This window comes from Terrapene carolina, unplaced genomic scaffold, assembly GCF_002925995.2.
Source record: "Terrapene carolina triunguis isolate 2854851 unplaced genomic scaffold, T_m_triunguis-2.0 Scaffold275, whole genome shotgun sequence".
NCBI lineage: Eukaryota > Metazoa > Chordata > Testudines > Emydidae > Terrapene > Terrapene triunguis.
The window spans coordinates 677,921-697,606 of NW_020664626.1; the positions used below are offsets into that span (position 1 = coordinate 677,921).

At 42.1% G+C, this 19,686-nt stretch overlaps 1 protein-coding gene across 1 annotated transcript in view; it reads left to right on the plus strand.

Annotated features, from left to right (window-relative positions):
- The window catches only part of MRPS5 (mitochondrial ribosomal protein S5), a 79,858-nt gene that overhangs the window by 53,636 nt on the left and 6,536 nt on the right, over positions 1–19,686 (plus strand). Inside the window, exons 6-9 of the mRNA XM_024213933.2 lie at positions 4,889–4,979; positions 10,430–10,476; positions 11,345–11,402; positions 14,351–14,413. Of these exons, the coding sequence (XP_024069701.1) occupies positions 4,889–4,979; positions 10,430–10,476; positions 11,345–11,402; positions 14,351–14,413 (259 nt within the window). The remainder of the gene's footprint in view (positions 1–4,888; positions 4,980–10,429; positions 10,477–11,344; positions 11,403–14,350; positions 14,414–19,686) is intronic.

Consider the following 19,686-nt stretch of genomic DNA (forward strand, 5'->3'; position numbering starts at 1 on the left):
CCTCTCGAGGTCCCTTCCAGTCCTAGAATCTATGAATCTATGAATCTTTCTACACATGTAATATCCTTTTCAGTGAGACACAAATCTGAAGGTTTCAGCAAAGCACAATGCTGTTTCTTTTCTAACCACTGGCGTATGTTTCAGTGGGTTAGTTACAGGGAGGTATGCGTTTGAATAAGCAGTTTGGTACACAGAAAATACCTAATATTATACAGGAAAATAAAGTACACAGGAAGCAACACAAGGATATTAACAATAATACACTCGAAGCAAGAAGCCAACCCAGTATATGGTAGAAAGCAAACATGCAAGTGTTACAGTCTGTATATGGAGTTTGGAGTGACATAAGTTAGGGCTTGTCTACATTAGTTTGCACTAGCAAGGCTGTAAATTCTAGTGCATGCTAGCATGTTGTACACAAACTGGCCACTGTGGACCCTGTTGGCGCACACTAAAAGTTCCCAATTTCCCACACTTTCACTATCAATGGTTCAGTTCCACTGGTGGAAGCAACAGTGGCCAAACACCAGTATTTTAACCAGCATGTCCCCTGCTCAGCATCACTGGCAGCATGTCAACACCAGTGGTGCTTCACTGGTGGTAGTACAGCAGTGGGAAATTTGAAGAAAACTGCCACATGAGACCCTTATGCATAATTCCTGTAGTTTTTTGGACTAGCTTGAAACACAAAGCTGAGTAGTCTGAGGATGCAACATGAAAATACAGTCAATGTCAGCATGCTTTAATCCAGTATTTCTCAACCTTTTTGATGCTAGGGACTGGCTTGCTGCCTTCCTAAACTGTGTCAGGGAGACCTCCGGGACCGGCGCCAGTCCACAGACTGCTCGTTGAGCAACACTGCTCTAATCTGCATAACATTGCTAACAAAACCTGCATCCTGCATTGTTCTAATCATTCATGTCTGCATCTTCTAAGTAGAAATATATTTTCGTTATGCTATTAAAGATTGTTACTGTGATGTAAGTTAGTGTTTAAAGGTCATTGTTTCAATTAACCTTGAGCCACCTAGCAATAATTAGCATGTGTTTAAAATGCATGTTTTCGGTTTTTAAATAATCTCTCTGGTAGACTAGGTGGGGTTTTTAACTAATTTTATTACTGCTCCTCCCACAACAGGATTTTTTTCTGGCAAAAATGAAACTTCTTATTAACTATTTCATTATTAATGCATAGAATCACAGATTTTAACTTTTTCGTAAGTCACTGAATGTTAAGGTTTTCTAGACAATGCTTTTACAAATGGCACAATGAAAGAAAAATATTGCAAAAGTGAAATGTGGCATGAAATTGCAGTGTCTGCGATGTTTGACATTTTTGACTGAAAAATTATAAGGTACACATGAAATTTCTTGAGTAATAATTCACTTCAGATGAGATGTTGGCTCAAACTTGCTTTTCAAATATCATAGCTTTGGCATTGTCTTCAGAATAAATGGCAAGTCGTCTTTTCTCTGGATAATGTTGACAATGTCCGTCAGTCATACAATGAAAAGCATTTCCTATGTTTGTTTTTTTTAAACCACCTTTGAGAACAGCACCCGAAATGTTACCAATAAGAGAATGAGAGGTCACAGCCATAAACTAAGCTTTTTCAGATAGTTTGAGGGTTAGAATTTGGTCTGTCTGTAAAGTAGGGTTTTTCTAATGCCAATTGCAATTTGTATTTTTATAAACAAATCTTCCTACCTTCATCATTCAGCCTCCCAGCCTATAAATCGTTGGCTTGGGATGTTTGATATATTGCGAGTGGAACATTAAACTATGAAGTAATTTACAGTTTGGTAGCCTGGAATGTGGTTCTGACTTACAGATTCTCCTATGAAAATAAACAAAAACAATTTCTGATATTACTTCTATGGATATGCCTTCATTGCAGCGGTAACCCAGATGATCAACACTTGGGTTATCCCAGCTCAGGTGTGAGCGAGCCACACTCGAGTTACTGGGTCCACTCTGGTGCTGCACTTACTCATGTGGGTCTCTAGGACTTGTGTGGACACATCATATAGTTCTTAGTGCTGCAGTGAGCTGAGACCCTCTGATTCTTTCCGAGTGAATTGTGGGAGAGTTTGTCTGTCCTGGGCACACACGGGGAATTGTAGGAAGGCATTGGAGGACTGTCAGCATTCGAGTAGCTTAGCCTGCATCCTCACTGCAAAGTGCATGGGTTACCTGAGTGAAAGCAGCACTTGGGCTTTATCCTATATTACCAGTCAGGCCAACTAGCCTGAGTTGAAAACACCACCACACTTGGGTCAGAAGTTTATTCTATGGATGGGTCTAGGGACAAGACCCAAATAAGAGCACGAGTTACTTCTGCAGCTTCTCTTTAGGCTATAGCATCCTGATTTGTACTGCCATTATTCCTCCTTTGAAACGGTTGCTATTCCTTCCTGTTTATAAATAAATATTTTATGTGGTTTGGTTTGGTTTTTCAAAGAGGTGCTCTGTTGTTTTCATTTCTCCAGAGAAAGCTGAATTTAAATGTGTTAGCACTGAATAATGAATGAAGTGAGGAGAATCAATTCAAGATACATACACTGTGACTAAGGTTGACAGTATATCAGTGTACAGATTTTAAAGGTTAGCATTAAAACTGAGTTGAATCAAGGTCTAATAATTGGGTAATTGTGACTTGATTTCAGTCGCTTTTTTGAGCTGTGCTGTTTATAAAAGTGACAAGCTGTTAATTCTGTATTAATTAATTCCATTGTTTTATAATGATGTGCTTTCAGCTGCATAGTCTAATTCCTAAGTAGGGAGGGGAATACTGTGGACTGTGTTCCAGAAAAGGGATGTGTTCTTTGATTTAATAAGGCAAAGGGAGAAAGATAGATAGAATCTAAGGACACTGATGTTCTAACCGTCATGGCTGTCTGTTCACATTACCAAGCTTGAAAGGCCTTTACAGAGTTTGAAGAGAGATGTGATAGCTCTGATTCTGATGGGTGACTGAACACATTTTCCTTCAGAGCTGCTCAGAAACAACTGACAAGTACAGTTTTCGAAATTGTTCTTCTTAAGGAGCCCATTCCATGTGTTGTGGTTGCCACCTCCTGGATAAGGGAGAAAAACAAGGTCTTCATAGATGCTTGTAATCCCAGCTTTTTGAGCCTATGCATATCCACCTTTGTATGTGCACGCACATGTTAAGAATGTGGTGTAAGCATACACACAATTGCATGCAGAGCAAACGTATATTTTAGATACAGCATGAAGAGCAGCTTTCATAGTCAGAATCATAGCATTTAAGGGAACACCAAATCACCTCCTGTATGTCACAAGTCTCCAACACCATCCAGCACCCACTCACTAAACCCAACAACCAGAATTAGACAGAAGTATTACAGCCCACAGGAGAATAGGCTATCATGTGACACACAGGGAGAGAGAGAGAGTAGGAGGGGCTGAGGTGCACCTTTCATTCTACTTCAGCTTGTTTTCTGTTGTTCCATATTATTACAGGGTTTCTTTCCTATATCAAATTGCCTGCATGGTGTCTGTCTTTCTGTCTTTCTGTCTTTCTTTCAAGGGTCTTTGCTGATCAGGCCATTCCTGGCAAATATAAGTCAAGGGAAAAACTACTAACTTGTAACAAGCTGTTAGTAAAGCTTAGAGTATGTAAAGATGATGCATCTCTAGAATGTGTGCATCTTGAATTTAACATGATTACTGTAATGAAAACCAAGGGGATTTCAGAGGGTCTCACTCTTGGGCTGTTCCCTTTGAAGCCAATGGGAGTTTTCCTTTGTACGTCAGGGGGAACAGAATGAGGCCAACGCAGGGTGCTTTTTGAAAATCCTCCCCCAAATGTGGTGCTATGAGACTGACTTCTTGAGACACTAATACAATTATTAAAAGGATTGTGCTTCTTGAAATATGCTTGTATAAACTGTAATTCAGCTGTTGGTGCTATACTGTAAAGGAATCGTATTGGTGTTTCCAGAAAGTGTACCCTCGTACAGGGTATCTCTTCCCCCCCCCTTTTTTCAAAAGAACAAGGAAAGCCTATCCTGGGAAATGAATGGCAAAAAAAACTCTCTCTCCATGCAATATGGTAATATTGAGGTACTAAATCAGGAAATACCAGTAGGTGATTTAAAAAAACCTCAAGTAGCAAAGGGTGGGAGAAAGGAACTATTACCCCATTTTACAGATGGGAACTTGGGCGCAGACGTGAAGTAATTGCAAGAGGGAGTCTGGCAGAGCCAGGAAGTGGGTTCCATTGCAGTACTGTGGATTTTTGTGTCCAATTCTTCCGAAATCAGTGATATTTTCACTGTACTTGGAAGTATGTGTAGAGTTTGTATTAGTATCTTTACCCCTGGAAATCAGATTAGCTGCCACTGCCTCAGTAAGTAATTTGGGATCCCAGTCTTCAAATGGTATAAAGCAATAACCTGCCTTGAGCAGTTTCTATGAGAGAGCTTCGAACATGTGTCAGTTTGAGGTGGGAAGCAAGACGTTAATGTCTTTTTACATTTTCATTCATTTTCTTTCTTTGCTGTGATATTTCTTAAACAGGATGCTTGAAATTAAGTGCGAAGCTGATCGTAATACAGGATGTTCATTTATTATGTAACTAAACAGTACAGAGGAGATCACAGAAAATGTTCCTTTTGCTTTAGTGAAGCCACACTGTAATGCTTATTTTATGTTGTTGTGCACTAGTTAATACAGTCACAGAATTTTTAGCAGGTTTAAATCTTTAAAGTCAGTTCCCATTCCATATAATATTCATTCACAAAAATGTAGTATGTGTCTGAGGTCTTCTCTTACAAATCTGTCTTTTTAGTAAAGTGACTAATTTTTTTTTTTTAAGAAGACAAAGTGCCTCATAGCAAACTGCTTTGGTTTTTTCCGTCAGGTGAAACATGTATTTAATATGACAGCAAAGGAAGGCAGAAGAAGATCAGTTAGTGCCCTAGTGGTTGTTGGAAATGGAAATGGGGCTGCAGGTAGGTGTAATTATAATGCATTTGAAAGGTGCCAAGTGAATGATGCTGGGGTAGGGCTGTGGGAAGCATGTTGTTCAAAGGGATGTTTTATTAATCTGATTGTTTTTAAACAACAAATTCATTTTGGGGGTGGAATATTAACATACATATCAATATACCAAGAGAAAGAACAGTAGAATCAAGGTTTACAATGGAAATGTACAATCAGTGATGATTATGAAAAAAATGCCCATCAAGGACACTTCTATTTTCTTTTACACAAAACAAAGTAATATACTAATAAGATTAGAGTATAATAGTCAGTTATAACAGCCACTCTTATTTAATTCCTCAGTGACAAAGGCAATATCACTGGCAGATCAAAATGGAGTATGTGATTTCCTTTTCATGCTGTTCCTTTTTGCTTTGGGGCATCACATTATTTATGATTAAAAAGAACCTCCAAAGCTTTATGACGTTGAGTGGTTTGGAGTGTTCATTAGAACAATTAAAGCCATTAAGAAAGGGGGACCAAACTTATGGCAATTTCCATGTTCTGAAAATAGGTTTTACCTTCTCTAGTACATGCCACACTTGCTGTAACCAGTGTATGACAGGGTGGTAGGACTGATTCCTGTACCCTTACGAGTTTTTTCCCCAGTTAGGCAACTGGATAGAAGGTTATTTCTTTTTGTTTTTCTCACCCTGTACCTCAGTATAATCTGTCCAAAGTATTATTTCTTCCAGCTGAAATTTAATGCTTGATTTACTTTATTATAGGATAAGTCTACATTTACTTTATTGTAGGATAAGTCTGTAACATTTTCTATGCTACCTTCTTGCTCACACTAAACTTTGTTACTTTATAGAAATTTACTCTTTTAAAAAAAAAATCCAGTTTCTGATGGAGTTCTCTTTAAATAGTACATCCAGGAATGTTAATGAAAAATAAAATACTTTGATGAAACCCTGAATCATAGAATCATAGAATATCAGGGTTGGAAGGGACCTCAGGAGGTCATCTAGTCCAACCCCCTGCTCAAAGCAGGACCAATTCCCAACTAAATCATCCCAGCCAGGGCTTTGTCAAGCCGGGCCTTAAAAACCTCCAAGGAAGGAGACTCCACCACCTCCCTAGGTAAAGCATGCCAGTGCTTCACCACCCTCCTAGTGAAATAGTGTTTCCTAATATCCAACCTAGACCTCCCCCACTGCAACTTGAGACCATTGCTCCTTGTTCTGTCATCTGCCACCACTGAGAACAGCCGAGCTCCATCCTCTTTGGAACCCCCCCCTCAGGTAGTTGAAAGCAGCTATCAAATCCCCCCTCATTCTTCTCTTCTGGAGACTAAACAATCCCAGTTCCCTCAGCCTCTCCTCATAAGTCATGTGCTCCAGCCCCCTAATCATTTTTGTTGCCCTCCGCTGGACTCTTTCCAATATTTCCACATCCTTCTTGTAGTGTGGGGCCCAAAACTGGACACAGTACTCCAGATGAGGCCTCACCAATGTCGCATAAAGGGGAACGATCACGTCCCTCGATCTGCTGGCAATGCCCCTACTTATACAGCCCAAAATGCCATTAGCCTTCTTGGCAACAAGAGCACACTGTTGACTCATATCCAGCTTCTCGTCCACTGTGACCCCTAGGTCCTTTTCTGCAGAACTGCTACCTAGCCATTCGGTCCCTAGTCTGTAGCAGTGCATAGGATTCTTCCATCCTAAGTGCAGTCAATGGCAAGACTTCCGTTGACATCAGCAGCTCAGGGTTTTACCAGTTTTGTTTTTCTTCTCCCCTGCAGATATTTATATCGGTTTCTTCAACATGGAAGAAAATTACTATATATTAGGGCATCAACGAAACTAACTGTAGATAAAGTACTGTCAGTTGCACAAAGCAAACTGAAAAAAATAGAAACCTCAGATTGTGATGGGTCTAATAATTATTGGCTGTGGACAGGTGCATTTGAAGACAAGTTTTTACAAGCTTCTCAATACAAGAAGAAGGGAAGACTAGAGGCTGGCTAGAGGGGAGTGGTTGGCTTAATTTTCCTCAGAGTGGGTCTCAGCTTTCAAACGTTGGGAAATGCTGCATTAAAGTCAGGGCGAGGATTCCTTCTTCAAAGGAGACATTAGCAATCTAAGTCAGACAAGGCCCCAATCACACGTACCTTGTCTTTGCAAACAAAAAGGGAAGTGTATTAAGTCTCCCTGTGTGCCCATATGCAAATGAGGGAATTTTAGGGAAAATATGCAACCAGTTCAGCTGAACCAGTGTTAGCACTGATGCGAGCCCTAATGTAGACAAAGCTCCAATGGTTTCTCATGTCTTCAACACTGCATTGAACTTACTGAGGAGACGGGCTAATTAATAAAGGTAAAAAATGCTGAAATCCACCAGAGACTTGTCTACACTTGAGCTCCTGCTACTTCAGCTGGACTAGAGAGCAAATCTCTTCCTAAAATTATATAGGGTAGGCAAAGGCAATGTGCCCAGCACTTCATGTAGTGTGAATGGGTGTCTCGGGAATCCGTCACCATGCATCATGAAAAACCCTCTCCTAACCTTTTTTTGATCATTAAAAATGACTAAAGAAATATTCCCATTTAAACCCCCTTTGTGCTGATGATGTCATTGCCTAATGAATAGAATTGACCTCTGACACCTGGTCAACACACAGTTTTTATACTGCTATAATTGTCATGTAGGAGTGTGATTTTTACTGATAGAGTTAAACCAATCCAACTCATAGTGTGGATTCAGTTATACCCGTATAGAAGTGCCTTATCCGGGTTTATTCTTATTCCCCTTCCCATACGGGAACAGCTATACTGATATAAAGCACCTTTGTCCACCTTTTATATGCGCAGTAAGGTGCTATACTACTTTAACTATACCACTATTCAACTTCTTATGTAGACAAGCCCTCTTACCTTGTTTGCTTTGCCCCCGCAAAGAGAAAAATAAATCAGAGCACATTTTTAATGTAAAACAAAGGGAAAACATTCCATAAGGCTGCTAGGCCTATAAACACTTGTATTTTTCACTTTGTATTTTAAAACTTAGATGCCAACAGACAATAAATGTGCACTGGAAATATAAAGTTGAGCCAGAAAACTACACATCCTTTCTAAAAAATGCAAGTTTCATCTCTAAAGGTTCTGTTTCATCTGGTCAGTTACAAAAATTTAACAGTGCCTGCTCACTTCAGTAGCCAGGGTTTGTGTGAGACTTTTGTTGAAGCATTGGACTAAACTGTGAGGACAAAGTAATACTAGACAGACTTAGCGTTTTGTCATAATGAGATCTCCAAACAAACTGCACAGCTGCCCTTTGTTACGCTGAGATTATTTATTCTTTGCCAGTTCTGCTTCATGGGAATCGGCTTGACTCTCTTTAAATTATATAATAAAAGAGTTAACCTTTTGCATGCAGGACAAGCTTTATTTAACAAGCATTCTTGAAAATACAATGCTATCAGTTGTTTTCTTTAAAAAAAAAAATGTTTCCCCCCCAATTTGTGGATGGTTACGCACGTACATTGGGCTGTAACTGGAATGCCAAAAGGACTTGGAGAGAATAGAAACGGGAGGAATTAAACTGAGATTCAGCCTGGAAAATGCAAGCTAATGGTTTTGGTAAAACCTAGCAAGAGGTAGGAACCCGGGGTGTATTGTAAGGGTGACAGCGGACAGGACATTACATATGAGTGTATTGTTATATGGCTGCAATAAAAGCGGTTCAGTTTTGGAGACATACGCAAAGAGTTCACGTCACAGAAGTAAATAGTCTCATTTTATTATGGGCAGAGCAAGTAGCACCACCTATTATTAAGGTTGCCTGATACGTCCCAGTATAAGTCCCTATTTTCAATTGCTTATAACTTGGCTAGACTCTAACCATTTAGGATGAGATTTTCCATGCAGGGTGTCTATCTGTGGCCGAATATTTTTTTTGAAAATTACAGCCAAAGTGCTTCAGCCATTTCTGAGATCAAGGCTAAAGGAAAATACTTAGTTTTGCCCGTGTTGAAATATTCTACCAGCCTTCCATGCTCTTGCCCTTCCATTCCATGATAAACATAGTATATGATCATTCAATTAAAGATGGTTCCATGATGCATACCTATCATAGCACCATTGTTTCTGGCATTTCCTAGCTTTTGAATCCTTGACTTCGCAACCTTCATGTGTGTATGTCTCATATACATGTACAAAACTACATTACACGAACATTAAGGTAACAAAGTCCAGCACTCAGAAGTTAGGAAATGCCAGAATTAAGGTGCATCCATGGCATCTGCACAGAATTAAGGCCATCTGGAATCAGATAGTGATAGTAAGATTTTCTGTGTTAATGAGGCCAACTTTGACCATCTGATTAGTCACTTCTCCCATACCTATCTCCACGCTTTCTTCCGTGCTACCCCCTCCCAACTGAGTCCACAATGCTACAGCCTGCTTCAGATCCTCTCTCAAGACCCGCCTTTGCTGTGATTCATGCAAGAAGTGAGTGGTGGGCCTGATCACACTGACTTCAGTGGGCGTTGGGCCAGGTCCTAGAGCAGGGTTACAACCCCCATCACCTGCCAAAACAACAACAACAAAAACCAAAATATCCCAAATCCATGATTTGGAACCACCCCTTGTGCACGTTGTCAGCCTACGTAATTGTAATATAGCCTATAACCCTCATCCTCTCTCCTGTTGTCTGTCACGCTCAGTTGTCTTCTCTTAAGCTGACTCTGTGCTTTTTGGGACAAGTATTGTCTATTGACAGTACCACAGTACTAATAAAAATATGACTAGATCCCAGAATTCAGTGAAGTTCTTGTACTAACTTTTTTCTGTGTTAGCTATAGTAACAGTATGTACTAGAATGTAAGATTGAAGGTTCAGTGTTTCTTATCTTAACTTGTTTATGTGCTTTGCTGCTGTTTCTCTCTGTTGGTAAAACTTGATTTTCATATTCCCCATCTTTGGCTCTGTACAATCACCTATTTAGCCACGCTTACCTCTTGGTTTTGGTTCCACTGTTTTTTTTACTATTGCAGCTATTATGCCTGTTTTGTTTTCTGTTCCCCCACCTCCAAAAAGTTGGCAGGTGTCTTGAAGCTCTTTAAACAGAGGGGTCCCTCTTGGACACAACAGTAAGGTTTGAGGGATTGGTTGGAACAAATGGATATGGGAAATTTCTTTCCTTGGCCAACCTGGTTTGACTTTGATTGTTACAACAGTACTGCATCCAGTTGTTAGATAGTTGTAAATGTTACATTTTTATGGGTCTTTTTCTGGTCCATTTCTTTCATGTGTCTAATTCAGTGGAGTGGAAATAACAGGTGCTGAGGTTAGGGTAGTAGAAATGACATGTTTAATCACATAGCTCTCGCTGAACTCCTGTAAGAGGAGTAAGTATGTACTTTTTACATTGTGTATATGTTTTTAATAACACATCTACTTGTGTCTCTCAGGTTTTGCAGTGGGGAAAGCAAGTGACAAGATGACAGCTTTAAGAAAAGTATGTAATTTTAAAAGTAAATGTAAATATTTCATACCTATTGTAGTTATCAAATATAGAAATGTTTGTAAGTATCAGTGTTTAGTACACACTATTAATAGAGTTTTGCCTGGATACAAAATAAATAGTTTGTTCATTTTAGTAATTGGTTCACTTATTCATGGGTGTCCCAAATTGGATACTACTATCTCTTGCAATTGACATCTTGTATTTTGAAAAAATACATGAGCAGGGATGGCTCTGGTAACTTTATATGCATTGTTCCCAGTTACTTTCATTTCAGAGTTGCAGTATCTTTGAAAGAAGGAAAAAACTTTATTAAAAAATCTAATTTAAAATTTTTCTTCTGACTGCTTTTTTGTGTGTGTTTTTATTTTGGTTAGGGGTTTTTGTTGTTGTTCTTTTTTTAGGACAAATACCCTTGTCTGTGGAGTTTCAGGTTACAATTTAAGACTTCTAATGCTCAGGCACCCCAGTCAGCATAGGTTTTTTGTTTTTCTCTGAAGCATAGTGACTTTCTCAAGTCTTCCCTAGGTTTTAGAATGACACGTGGTTTCCAGGAATCCTTCTCATATGTTGTAACGCCCAGCTCAGTTGTCATCAAACAGTAATGATAAAATAACCAAACTTTGATACCACTGTTACTGAGTGAAGATAAATCTATGTGAGACTGCATCCACTTAGTTGAAAACATTTTGTTTGATTAGAATTGTTGAAATTCAGTATGGCATCGAGGTGGACGAAAAGTGACTATCATTTTCCTGAGTGTAGTTTTGTTTGGATGAACAGCTGCAGATTTGAGGTACTCCAGTCAAAGTAACTTTAACAATTATTGTAAGAAGAAATATTTTGCTTGTTTGTTTTCTAGGCAAAGAACAGAGCAATTCACTATTTACACTATGTAGAGCGATATCAAAACCACACAAGTAAGTATGAAGGGTTTTTTTAGACGACTCCTTTAAAAGTTTCAAACTGGTGTTAAAAACACCAACCTGCAGCCAGCTGTTACAAAAGGAAACATCATAACTAAACTTTTTCTTGCCTGAATGTATTACATTGTAATTCTGCTTGTGTTGTTTCATTCCTTCAGTGTGCTCTCTTCAATCTCAGCCCCAGACTGTTCTGGCTAGACATATTGATCGCGTCAGATAGTTCCGTGCCAACTGCTGTGCAGAAATAGTCACCATTATCTGGGATGAATATCCAGTTTACCCTTTATTTTCATTCAGTCTCAAATCAACAGTTATAGGAAGATCAACAAAGCGAAGTCGTGGCTTGGTCTCATAATATGGGTTGCTCTTCCCCATGCACTAAACTGGGAGATTTTTTTTTTCCCCCCAAGTTTAAAATTTGAATCTCGAATACCTAAGAGATGCCAAGACTTTCAGACTCTTTAAAACTCTTATAGCGTTTACAGCTCGTGTAGATCTATGCGAGCACAGTTTGACCTCTGCTGGGCCTGCACCTTATATAAGCCACCTGCTTCCTATAGCTGACTTGCTGGCCCCGTGCCCTTCTCAAACCACTTCACTTTTCCTAAGCACCCCAGCAAGTCACGGTCTCTTCCTGCAGGCCTCTGGAAAAGGGAATGTTGGCAGCTGGCGCATTAGGGCGGGAGGAGTTCAGCATTTGACGCCCTTTGGTAGCTCCAGAGTAACTCAGGTTCTCAGGAGATGAGCCCCACAGCAGGCAGAGTGTCCTCCTATATGTGTGTCGCATGCTAGCACAGTGGGCCTGATCCTGATGGGGGCTCTGGGCATTACTATGAAGAAAAATAATCTTCCTGCACACCTCCTGCCACCTTAGGAGAGATCCTGTGTCCAGCAGAGCTCCTGAGTGTGCAGGAAGGAGTCCTGGTGCTGTCCAGGCAAACCGTGGTAGATTACAGCACTGAACTATGGCCATCGCTTTGCACTAAGCAGGTTTCAGAGTCTTCTAGTGTGAAGCGACGTATGATTCTTCCTCATGTTCTGTTTAAAAGACCCAAGGAATTCTAGACAGAAAACAACATTAAGAGAACTTGAACGTTGCATGGTCGAACATTCAAATAAAAACACAAAGCCAAAGCTCAGGTTGCCCACAAAACAGGCTTCACTATTGTTGCTTCTCAAATAATGCAATTTAATGACGTATAAAATGTTTTCTAACCTTAAATACGTGTGTAGTATCTTCTAGTACTGTGTACTGCTCTCTTTATACCAGACAGTCAGTGAAAAACATTAGTATACAGCTCTATAGAATAAATCATTATTACACAATGCATTATACATAATGCTACGATTTTGTCACGTAGGTCGCGGAAGTCACAGAATACCCCACAACTCCTAGCCTCTGCAAGGGACGGGGATCCCTGCAGCTCCCCGCCAGCCGCTCTTCTGCAGACCTCACAAAGGGTCTTGCTATAGAATGGAAAAAGATCAGCAGTGGTGTCACACCCAGAGTTTTAGGACATGGGAGCTACTTACTAATCTGGCACCCGACATCAGTGTTAGTTCCTTAACCCTAGTTGTGCACCACCCTGTCACAAGTGGAGATGAGTAGTAGGGTTTTGGAGGGTGAATTAGATGCTCCAGTTAATAAGAATGGGAGGCGTGTCGGGCATATAAGCATCCAGCTGAAACTCCTTTCCCCCTCTCATCCTGCCACTCTTTTTATGGTTTACTTGTAAGAAATATTTTTCTCTGAATTATGTTGTGTGAAAGGCCCTTGGGAGCAGGAGTAAGGACTATACATCAAGCACTGCAGAATGTCCAAAGGAAACAACGTGAAAACACGGAGTAATCTCTTTCAGTTGTAGTAATCTTGGGTGTTGTTTGTATCCGGTATCATTAAAAAAAATTTCAGACAGAAGTGATTTTGTTAAATTTACCATCTCCTTTTAAGTCGATAAAATAAAGCTCTGGGGTCCCCTTGGAGCTTATTCCAAGGCCAGTGATAATTCCACAGCTGTAGTCTGGGGCCATGTTACCAGCTGGCAGTTCCAGCGCCCTGCAGAGCAGCACAGGGCTCTTCCGCTGAGCCATCTTCAGCCCAAGTGCTAGAACCCCCTCCCTAGAGGTGCTGAGTCGCTCTGGGTACGCTGACACTGCATTTTAAGACCATGGTGGTGAGTCTCGGAGCCCGTGTCTGCCGTGTAGATGGTGCAGCTCAGGCTCTGAAACCCACCCTTCATCGCCGGGCTTCAGCACCCGAGCTCCAGCCCAAGCCAACTGTCTTCACAGCTGAGTTCAGTGCCATAGCATGAGCCCAGCGAGCCCGAGTCTGTCGACCCAGGCTCTGAGACTCGCTGCCACAGGGTTTAAAATGCAGTGCAGATGTATCCTCTGAGGTTAGGTCCTGTGTGTCCAGCTAGCTCCAGCCAAGCACTAAGGGGATTTGGATTGTGTCTCAGGAATAAAGCAACCGAAGGACTTGGGACAGTGGATAACTTGCAGGGAAACCCTAGGAACAGCCAAGCTTGGGGAGAAATCTTAGGCTGAGGGTTTTTCAGGGGGTTTTGTTTTGTTTTTTTGGGTGGGGTGGGGAGTTGTTTGTTACCACTAAACCTAAATCCCAGGAAGGAGGTAAGTTTGCGCCATATATAAACACTGTGCAAAGCAGGGTGGGATCATAACCTGCTTATTAACACTCTGTATTTTGCAAGTGACTGTTGATTCTGTCTATGTAATATTGCAGTAATATTTGCTGTTGTAAAAAGGTCATTTTGTTTTAGAATTTTATCTAGATGTGCCCTTCTGCTAAAATTCCTAAAAGAGAGTAAGCTATAATTTCCTTATCAGAGTTCTGGACTCTGTATATGTTGATATTGTGTAATTTCGTTGAATTGCATAATTCTTAGAGAATTATACTGTAACAATATTATTTTTATTTTCAGTTTACCATGATATTACAACAACTTTTAAAAGAACAACCATCCGGATGAAAAAGCAAAACAAAGGTAATTAAAAACTGGCTTGGCACTTCTAAGCATTATTTACCAGCTCATTCATGTTCCTTTGACAAAGGAAAAACATACATACAGAAGTTAATTGTTCTTTGATGTAATGCCGTCATAAAAATACAGCCATTATATTTTAACTGCTGTTGGTTGCCAATTCCGTACATTAAAACTACCAGCCATTGTCATGTCACTATCATATATTTAAATCCTTGGTCTCCTCTCTTCCTGGTCCAATTTCCCTCCCATCATCCCCGCCTTCCTCCTCTCAGCACCCAATTTGTCTCCCCCAGCTACCTCAATTTTCTCTCCCTCCACCTTCCTCGGGGTCTCCTCCATGCTACCTGAGTGTGGGTGCTGCTCTGGTGCTGGCTGGAGTTCAGGACCATTTTCCGCCAGGAAATGATTAGCAGCAAAGACCCTTAGAGCCAGTGTAGCTGATATACTCTCCCCGCCTTACCCACTTGGTTTGTGCTCTGGTAACATGTCATCCCAGTTGTTTGCTCCCCTGTCTCCTCCCTTAGGGGGTGCTCTCCTGAGCCACCTCCTGAACTGTGTTAAGCTGGCATATTGATGCTGTTCTTTGAGATTTGGATGTGCCTCATGCATGAGAGATTGGAGTCTTTTGAATAGGAGTGTCCATCAGGGTCACGCGTGCACCTTGCTCCTCGTGTTTCCATGCAAGGACATAAAGGGCAGGGTGGCTGCGACCCTCCCTCAGGTCCCTCTTTCTGCCCGTGGCTGTGAGAAAGAACCTGGTGAATGTGCAACCTGCTACTCTCTTCTGAGCTTCAAAACTTGTTCCTTTTTGTCACTAATTTGGTCAAGAAACTTTGTCTTCACCCCTTTTCTTCCGCACATTGGATGTTTCCAAAACAAAGAAGCAGAAACGCTCCAGTACGCCCTTACAACGGGTTTGGGGCCTCGTGCTGGCCGCCACATCTCATGGCTGTCTAAGCGATCGGGGTTCCTGCCCATCTTGAGATGAACTCATCCCCCTCGCTGACAGGCACAGCCAGTGCTTCTCCTGCCTGGGAAGGACCATATACCTGTCCTTGTCCTCAGGGACCCACACGTCCAGGGACACTCCGCTCAAGTTACACCTGCTAGAACAATCCATGTGAGTCACTTTGGACCCAGAGGAAACAGCAAGCACAAAAGCAGAGCTTAGAATGAGCCTCCACCTGCATTCCCTGGAACACACACCATATCCTGGGATCAGGGAGGAAAAAGCAGCCAAAGGGTCATCAACAAAGCCCCAGCAGTAGGTGCAGCACCTATGCTCATGATGGAAAGGCTGATGCCGAGAGGCCAAGCCAGACGATGTAAAGACCATGCAGAATCATCTAGTAAGAAGGGTACAAAACACTACTTCTCCAAAGACAAAACATCTGAGACCCTCCGTCAACACTGGGATTGTTCCAAAAAAAGAGAGCCAAATCCAACCCAGTGCCAAGGAGCTGTCTGTGGAGGAATTGGTCTCTGGAGGGGACATCCTCTGCACCAAAGTGGGGACGAGCACTGAGTCTGTGTCACTCCCTGACACCAGCATTTCAGAGACATGCTCCTCTTCACCCTGCCGACCTACTCCTCCTCACTGGCATCAAGTGGGAGTCCCTCTCCCCTACCCTTAGAGGGTGACCCCCAGGAGAGTACTGCGGGGCTCTAAACAAGGGCCCTTCAGTAGATAAGGTGAGATTTGCACTGGGCCAGCCACAACATCGGCCAGGCCAGGACCCCACAGTATGCTGCTTTGGCCATATTGGTCTTATTGGGGACCATCGCTGCACGTGTCCTGGAGCAGACTGCCTTTTGCACATCCCGCACAAGGAGGAGACCCTGTTCTCCAGGGGCATCGTTAGCCAGGCCACCCACACAGGAGCTGGCCATTGCTCCACACAAGCAGGAGATAGTGGCGAGACAGCCGCAACCCCCGTCTCCCCCTGAGGACCCAGCCTCATTGCCTGACAAGGCAGTTACACCAGCCCCTACGCTGAGCACCGATGAACTCAAGGCATTCCAAAATCTCCTGTCCCATATTTCAGAGATCCTGGACTCTAAATGAGTGGAAGAGAGATACCAGGTGTCGTGAAGGGCTTTGAACGTTTCTAGGCCCACTCAAAACCAGGATCCCCAGTGGTGGTATTAGTGCAGGAGAAGTCAAAGTCTGCAAAGGGCACAGCTAAGGGTAAAGACCTCTTTGGGCACAAAGCATTCTCCTCTGCCTCACTGCCGCGCCGGGTTGCAAACTACCAGGCCTTGTTTACAAAACATAACTTCCTCACTTAGGTAAGGGTCGCTCCCTTCTTGTCTCAGATCCCACAGGAGAACAGAGAGAAGCTAAAAGAAATCATGGGTGGGCCAAATGGTCACTAAAATCGTGGCCATCGTCCGACACAGCTGCGAGGTCAGTGCCCATGTCTGTCGATGAGGCAAGATCATGGGTTCTAACGTCCAGTATATCAACGGCAGTTCAAACCCCCAGAGAGGATCTGCCCTTTGAAGGGATGGGAAGGTCTTTAGCAGCAGAACAGACAACGCTCTCCATTCGCTGAAAGACTCAAGGGCTGTGCCGGTCTTGGGTGTTTCGGAATACCGACTTCCTCATCAGAAACCACATAAACCAAGCAGAGCCAGAGGACATCACCTTACTGTTGGGGCTGACCGTCCAAATACTGACCCAGGAGAAGCCCCCGGTATGCCAGAGGCCACCTGTAGTCACTGTCCTCCAGCGTACACCCTGTGCCCTCACAGGGGCAGTGGGGTTGATGGCAGTGCTGGCTAAGGCTGCCACCGCCTTTGGGAGCTGCCTTACCCCTTTCTTTTAACTGATTGTTTCAGGTGGAACTCTGAGACCCTTTGGAGAGCCACGCTCACACATGCTGGAAGAAAAAAACGTCGCCTACCCTATGAGTTCTGCGAGAGGTGGTTGTCAGTGTAGATCCCACAACCTGCCCTCTCTTCCCACTTTTGAGTCCTCAGCTAACCAAGGCTGCAGTCTGCGCGGGCGCTGAAGGAGAGTCCTGCCCTCCCACTAGGAGGCACAGGCCATGTGCACCCACGACACACGCTGCTGTTCAAAAGACACTGATATCGCGTGCACGAGGGCGTGTGCACACCTGCTGCAGGATCCGCGCTGCCTGCAGCACTTGGAAGAACCACAGTTTTATTGTAGGGTGGGTAACCGTTCTTTCTCATGACTTACCTAATTCCTTGACCTCGTGTACTTATACCAACCCCTGACCATGTCTGGATGCACTCCGGCCGTATGTTCTGATGTCTCACTAACGTAGACTGTAACACAGATATCTTTAGGAGGGGCTTGTTTAAACTCTTAGCATTTTAACATGCAGCCATTCAGCTTATTGTTGTTTATTTTCAACATATTTAGTTTTATATTCTAAGTACCTTCTATTTTAAAAACAAACAAACATTCATTATGTCATAAGTTGGCAGTAAAGACCAAATTTATAGTTTCTGGCATAGACCTGACTTAATCTGGAAGGACATAATTTGAGTTGTTTGACTGCTTTCAGAGGTGAACAAATACAGTCAGTAAAGGAAATCACATTCATAGAGGACAGGTTTAGACTACTGCTGAGTGACTAATCAGTGCTCTAACTGCAATAGACAGTAGGGATACAAATACAGCTATATGGTCCCTTCTTTGTTTATAACCCCCATTTCACGATAGCAATAAGTTTCCAACTACCAATGTGTTCTCAAGGGTTGTTATGTTTCCTGAGTAGTAGAAATCACTTGGGTATTGGTTCACAGTAAGCCAGAGGCCTGCAGTAGTCCAGAAATACTGCCCATTGTGTTCAGTTGCTTAATTATTTCAATATTCACAGATTAACAATATTTTTAGTAGGCTGGTACATTGAAACTTTGCAAGTACCGTTTGATTTTGTTGCTTACATGTTTGTTCTGTACTGTCATATTACAACAGTTGCTAATATACAAAGTTATTAGCATAACATGCATTCTGTTAGCATCTAAAAATTAGTGTGAATCCTATACTACTTTTGTAGGGTGAAAAACTTATTTTTTCAGTAAGACTTCTGTTAATGTGAAAGTGAAATCTTAATGTGGGTTAGAATATTATTTATAAAGCAGCAGATACAGAGTCAAATTGTCCCCCGCATTTAGATTCCTACGGCTCCATTGAATTTAATGAGGTTATAAGTTTATAAATAAGTAAAATTTTCCCTGTAGTGTTCCAGGCTAGTCAGTATAAAGAAATCTCAATATCCCTTGCAATATTTTAAAGCAAAAATGTCCAAACACCAGCAGGAATGCTACTGAACTAAACACTTGAGCAAACTGTTATAAACAAATGCTGTTATTAATGTAAAATATCAATGTAAAGCTCTCATTTGGAACAATTAGATTCTCCCTATGAGAAACAAAACAAGACATTCCTTCCTTATCTCTGTCATGCTGTCTGGAGTGGCTCACAACCATGAGTGCCTATCTCAGGGCAGACTGTCAGAAACAGGACTGACACCCCAAATTGGTAGTGTGTTCTATAATTAGATTTCACCAAGCCAGTAACAAATGGGAACTCCTAGATCACTATAGCAGTTTTACCCTGGAGTCAGACAGTCTCCTTAGACTCTCCAGTCTGTCTTGCCACCCAGGCAAGCTGGACTTAGTGATAAATGGTCACTTACATCAAAAATCACACCACATTCAGGTTGCTCCCAGTCCCAAGAGACCAGTCACTTATCCCAGGTCAGTTGGTACCCCAGATCTTACACCAAAGACAGCGTCTGTAGCAATCCTGTAATAGACTAGCTAAAGGTTTATTAACTAGGAAAAAGAAGTATTATTTACAGAGAGCAAACACATACACACAAATGAGTTGTGATCCAAATCCCAAGAGTGACATATTTGTAATGATCTGTCAATTTGAAATGTCTTTCAGGGCAAATCCAGGGATAAACCTGGGTGAGCTCTCGGTTCAATTCAGAGTCTCTGGGCCTGTAAGAGTTCAAACAGCAGAGCTGAAAAATTCTCTTGTGACCCTGTTTTATCTTTTACAGTCAGGCTTGGTCTGTACTACAGAGTTAGGTCAACATAAGGCAGCTTACAGCGACCTAATTATGCGAGTGTCTGCATACAATGCTGCTTCCGCCGAAGTAAGTGGCCCTCTACACCGACATTATAACTCCACTTCCACGAGCGGCGTAGCACTTCCTGTCAATGTAGCTTGGGCGACGCAGTGTCTGTGTAGACACTGCTTTGCTTGCATTGGCTGTTGGCTGTCAGCC